This window comes from Porites lutea, chromosome 6 (genome assembly GCF_958299795.1).
Source record: "Porites lutea chromosome 6, jaPorLute2.1, whole genome shotgun sequence".
NCBI classification, from domain to species: Eukaryota; Metazoa; Cnidaria; class Anthozoa; order Scleractinia; family Poritidae; genus Porites; species Porites lutea.
The window spans coordinates 1,562,501-1,568,380 of NC_133206.1; the positions used below are offsets into that span (position 1 = coordinate 1,562,501).

The window sequence follows — 5,880 nt, forward strand, 5'->3', positions numbered from 1 at the left end:
ATGAACAACGTACATAACAGTACTAATACAGAGTCCAAAAAATGCTTGAAATGTATAAATTATAAATACAGGCAGGGCCAAACACAGTTCCTTGAGGGATGCTATAAGGAGTAAGGTCCGTCAGGCAGAGAACTCAACACATGCATACTGGCATCTGTTGCACATTTCAGATGCAAACCACTCTATTGACTTTACATTGACCCCTAATCAATGACTGAGTCTTGTAAGCAGTATATGATAGTCAACTGTGTCAAATGCAGCTAAAAGGTCAAGCAGTAAAACAATGACACGCAGTTTTAATAATATGTCTGTACTGGTCTGCAGACAACATATTTTTAACCTTTGCTGGCAAGATGGTAGTTGAGTTTGTTAGCACCAGCCATTAATTGCCTGACCCATGGAACTCTTACTGGAAAACTGCCTTTAAGTGTTTGATAATGAAGACATTTACCCTGGCCTACAGGACTGATAGTCTAAACAACAATTATTGTTCTTGAAATTGAGTCAAATGGAAATTATTAAGTGTATCTTCATCTTATTTTTATAAGATTTTTTTTATATCTTATTTTTACTTCATTATCCTTTTTGTTTTGTTTTGTTTTGTTTGTTTGTTTTTTGTTGTTTGTTTGCCAAACAGTAAGGACTGCAAGGGGGTGTATCTAAAAAACTCTAATTTATCTAGAGGGGCAGGATCATTATTTATTGCAGAAAGTAAAACAACCCTGGCTTCAAATCCTACCAGTTCCCCAGCCCACTAATTGGTTCTTAAAACCATACAGTGCATGCAATTTTATCCTTGGTTCAAAACCAATTTGTCTTTATTTTGTACTCATTATCCTACATTAAGATACTCCAAAATAAGGGATACAAAATAAAATTGAACCGAGAATAAAAATTATTATTTAAAGGAAGGTCATCGCAGTTCCAACCCTTGACCTCTGTGATACCGGTATCACAGAGGTCAAGGGTTAGAATTCCTGTGCAAGCTTGAAGTTGTTTCAGGCTTTCTTTTCGCAACGCATAAGTTGCGTATTATAACTGCGATGATCTTCCTTTAAATAATTCTTCACTCCGCAGTTCACATATATGATTTTCATATAATAATAAATTATTATTCATAATTTCATCATCAATAAAAATTATCTTCAACATATTATATAATTAGCAATAATTGGATAAGGCTGAGCATGATATGAAGAAGTATGCAAGGGAGGTGTTATCCTCGGCGGATTCTACATTTTTCTCACATAAATTAGCTGAATCCAAAATTACTGTTTTATAAATTACAACTTTAAAACTAAGTCATGCTTCCTCAATTGCAAGACTCCAATCTTCACAACCTTTGCCATTTCATCAGTATCTTTAGGTTATGAAGGGGTGTTCCTTATTCTAGCAGACATTCTTCAAATTGCTGTAGTCAGAAGCGTAGATTTGCTAGGCCTTGTGAAATCTTCTGCCGTTATTCCAGCTCTGCCAAACAGCTGGGCTATACCACCTTCTGTTTTCCCTTTTTCTGTCAATATTTGTACAATTGACATCAATTTATTGTAATAATTGAAATTGGTAAAATTAATGTCTTCCAGTTTTGGCCAATGTTATCTGGGTATTTAACCAAATGGGCTCTGAGTTAATAGCCCATGAGGCCGAAGGTTGAATGGGCTATTGGCTCAGAGGTCATGAGGGTGAGAGGAATAATTGTTTTGGTAAAATCCAACTAGTTGGTCAAAAATATCGAGACAAAACAACTTTAGCTAGCAAAATGCGATTCAGCAGCCATTAATTGTTTTGGTTTTCAAAGCCAGCGCTTTTTGGTACTAGTGGGCTATAACATATAGCCTAGTAGTAGCTCAACCAATCAGAATGCAGCATTGATGATAGATCACTAGTTGGATTTTACTAAAAAGAATTAGCCAGAAGATTTGAGCTAATCAGAAATGTAGAAACATATTGAAAGAATAGTTAAATTTACAGAAGTGGGTTAAAGCTGAACACCGGCCAGTCAATTTTCCTCATCAAATAATGATAATAATAATAATCATTATCGTTATAATAAAGTTCCTTTCTGCATTACCCATCCTGCACATCCTAGGCGACCTAGAACGCTGTAGGAAAGATGTCAGTATTTTGATATTGACAGATTTTTGCGTGTGTGGGTTGTTACCTAGGGTTAAGGGGGGGGGGGAGGGGAGGCTGTCATCCAGACCCTGAGATAAGGGGGGTGGGTGGTCTTCAGAAATCAAGGAATTATTAATTCATGAACAAAAAGGAAGAGACTGTGCAAGTTGAAGGGAAAATGAATTATGACTCGTTCTCTCAAGCCTCTGGCTGGCTACACAGTTGACTGACTGAAAGGAAGTCAGCTGGCAGTCTTATATTGAACCATAATAAAAGGCCTTTTTTCCAGATTTCATTGCAAGCTCCATCACCTGACGTATTTTATTATCTAATGGGATCCGCTGACTTAAGTGCACCACACAGAGATTTTGTCCCCGGACAAGATGTGTTTTTGCCCTCTTTCCATTGCCCTGAACATTAATAATAGGGTGCATAATGTAGTGTCTTCAAGTTGCATGATTGTGGTTATTTATATGGTCTAGATATAGTTTTTCAGGGAAGCGAGGGTGGCGCAGTGGTAAGAGCACTCGCCTCCCATCAATTAATGGCCCGAGTTTAAATTCTTGCCGGCGACGACGCCATATGTGGGTCGGGTTTGTTGTGGGCTCCCTCCCTTGCTACGAGAGATTTTGTCTTGGTAGTCCGGTTCTCTCCTCTCTTCCAAAACCAACACTTCCAAATTCCAATTCGATCTGGAGCGCACGGACACATTTAAAGGAGTTCTTAATACCTTCATAAGGAAACTACAATTTACAATACTCCCAAGATACGGAAAAAATTGCCGGTCATTCTTTGGTAAAGCGATAAAATACTTTACTTAACAAGAGAGCCTGCACTCTGTTCATTACTCCAATGAGAGCCTGTCTGAAAACAAAAGTTTATATCACTCAATTAAAGCTGTTTTTTGTTTACTATTCATTGTATTTAACAGGTAGGTGGAAAGTTTGAAGAATTACGAGGCATAATAGATCGTGTGCATGACAAATCCCGGATGGGTGTGTGCCTGGACACCTGCCACGCCTTCGCTGCTGGTTATGACTTTGCCTCAGAAAAAGGCTTCGCAAAAATGATGGAAGAATTCGAGTCTGTCATAGGCCTGGAGTACCTTCGAGCTGTGCATCTGAATGACTCTAAGGGTGCACTAGGATGTCATTTGGACAGGCACGAGAACATTGGAAAGGGAAAGATTGGAACCAAAGCATTTCAGCGCTTAATGAAAGACCCGAGATTTGATGGCATTCCTATGATCTTAGAGACACCTTGTGTAACTGACGACACGTACAAAAAGGAGATTAAACAACTTTACTCCATGGCTTAGTAAGCAGTTATTTCTGCGAAAAGTTATTTAGACCTTCATTCTAACATGATACATGCATATCATGTAAATTAAACTTGCAGACACTTGCAGACTAAACCGGCGTAGAGGCTGAGCGTAATCAAAAATGCTTGAACAATCAAGAAATTTCCCGTCGATGTTTACCGAATTGTACGGTCTTCCGATGATATGAAACACCATTGCATGCTTATTAGTTAACGAATGCAGTTGAACGAAATTACAAATAGAACAAACTACACGCGCACACGCATACACCCCGCCCCCCTCCCCCGCCAAAAAAAAACATCCCAGGTACTAGAGAATATTACTTTTCGTTATTATTATGTTCTAGCTCTGTTTAATTTGTGTTGCGTTAGCTAGACAAGTTGATTATGTACTATTTGTAAATGTTGCTTAAAGAATTTGCATGACATATTTCCTCCGAAAGGGAAAGACTTCTTGTTAATGACTAATAAAATGAAATAAAATTATCATATTATCCTAGAGACGTTTCAAAATTCCTAACAAAACTACCGCGGAACTGAACTGCATTTTATCACCCAGTGCTGTCGTCACACACTTCAGTAGCTCTGTTCCTTGCTTCGCGACAGACAAACCGCTGCAGTTCGTTTGAGGCGACCGACGCAGGTAGGTGTGCTGACATAAGCCTTTCTGGATAAGTTTACCTTTGGCTACATAAATAATGTGCTACAGCATTAATGCTTGGCTTACGCTCCAAGAGAACCTTTTAGGCAATTTTAACTAGAAATGCCTATCTTGTATACCCTCGCGAAACTCGGTGCGTTTGCTCGCAAGTGAAGCCCTGTCGGTCGTGCCTAGAAACTGTTTGGGTGACCAGCCGCAAATTTCTGGTCGTTTTTCGAAAACAAAAGGAAAACAACGTCTCTGTACAGGTTATACTGCATCGGGGCTGATGTAATGTCAAATTCTACAATGCAACACAAACCTTCTGTCATGAGTTCGTTGTAAAAAAGACTAAAAAGATATGGTCTATTTTAATAGGCTTCTTCAGCAGCATCCCTTCTTATCGTAAAATATGTTAACAAAAGCTTGTACATCTTAAGACCTTCCGTTACGCCTATCCTTATGTTTGATAAGTTTAGCTTGAATCTTGTGTTTCTCAGAAGCCGGCCTCCCGGCCAGGCAGCGAGCCAAAAGAACGTCTACGTGGGAGGGCAGCCCGGGAGGCCAGTTTCTCAGGTGACTCGTGAAAGTAAAATTATATCAATTGCTGCAATTTCTGCTCTCCACCACTAACTACATTTTTAATTTTTTCTCTGAGCCGAGTCTTCCGGTCACGACCTTAGTTATTTATACTACGAGAAAAGTTGAGCAAATCATTCTCGCTGAAGAAGCTTAACAGCCTCTGTAGAAATACTTGACACGATATTTCAACTTTAATAATGTAGTACTTTTCTCGCTGTTATTGTAATACATGTAACTTTATTAAGAAGCCAATTAGTTATGAATTGTAATTTTTTGTATTGCTCTTCTTGTTTGTTGTAATGACTGGACAGCTCAAACTTTGCATTGTAATTAAAGAAAGAATATCGGTTTGAAAAAAGGTTTCCATTGTTATTCTTGATGGCGTGAATCGACAGTGAAAACACCACAGGTAGCCGAAGCTCGAAATATGAGCATCAGCGAGCATCGGCAATGTTGTATGGGAAAAAAACCTATCGTTTCTGTAACCTACGAAAATGAAAGGATTTCAATAAAAAAACAGCTTACCTTACTTAAAATGTGTGTTACGTCTCTCCTGTGTGGTCCACGGGCCGATTTATGGCCGTTTTATGGGTGCTTGTGTAAACGGTTTTCTCTCTATATCAGGGGTACCCAACGACAATTTTCGGAAAATATCTGTTCGGAAGACGATTTGAGATCTAGAATTTTCGGAACATTTGTTGAAAACTTTGTTGCTTGCCTGCCTCTCCTAGGATTTTCGAACATCTAAAAAATGGTATAATTGCCCATTTTTAACGGATTTTTACCCTAAAAAGATCACCTACAATTTTCGGGACCCTTTTTTCTAGCTAAAATTTTCGAAAAGGTAAGTTTTGATCCCTATAATTTTCGCATCACTAAACTTTCAGCTAGGAAATCCGAACAGATGAAAAATTTTTAGGGGATAAAAGTATGCCTATATCTACCTTTTAAATGCTAAAATACGTTCAACAATGCTATGTTTAAGTGGTTTTGAACCATATTCTTGTTGGGTGCCCCTGCCTATATAAAGGTTTACCGGCAAGGTTGGGCACCCTAGCGAAGCGGCTCGACTGATCACGATCCACCGAAGGAAAACGGCCGGAAATTCGCTCCAACTGCTCCAATCGCCTCCAAATTCCGCTTAGGTAACACACGATAGTTCTTCTTTCCATTCGTTATCTTGCTTCAAGACTCCTTTGCACCGAGAGCGAATTATCAGAGGT

The 5,880-nt window shown here is 38.9% G+C and overlaps 1 protein-coding gene across 1 annotated transcript in view; it reads left to right on the forward strand.

The window, feature by feature from the left end:
• Window positions 1-3,929, forward strand: part of LOC140941593 (probable endonuclease 4) — a 7,093-nt gene extending 3,164 nt beyond the window's left edge. The window contains exon 2 of the mRNA XM_073390611.1: window positions 3,047-3,929. Coding sequence (XP_073246712.1) covers window positions 3,047-3,433 — 387 coding nt within the window. The 3' untranslated portion in view covers window positions 3,434-3,929. The remainder of the gene's footprint in view (window positions 1-3,046) is intronic.
• Window positions 3,930-5,880: the final 1,951 nt, after the last annotated feature.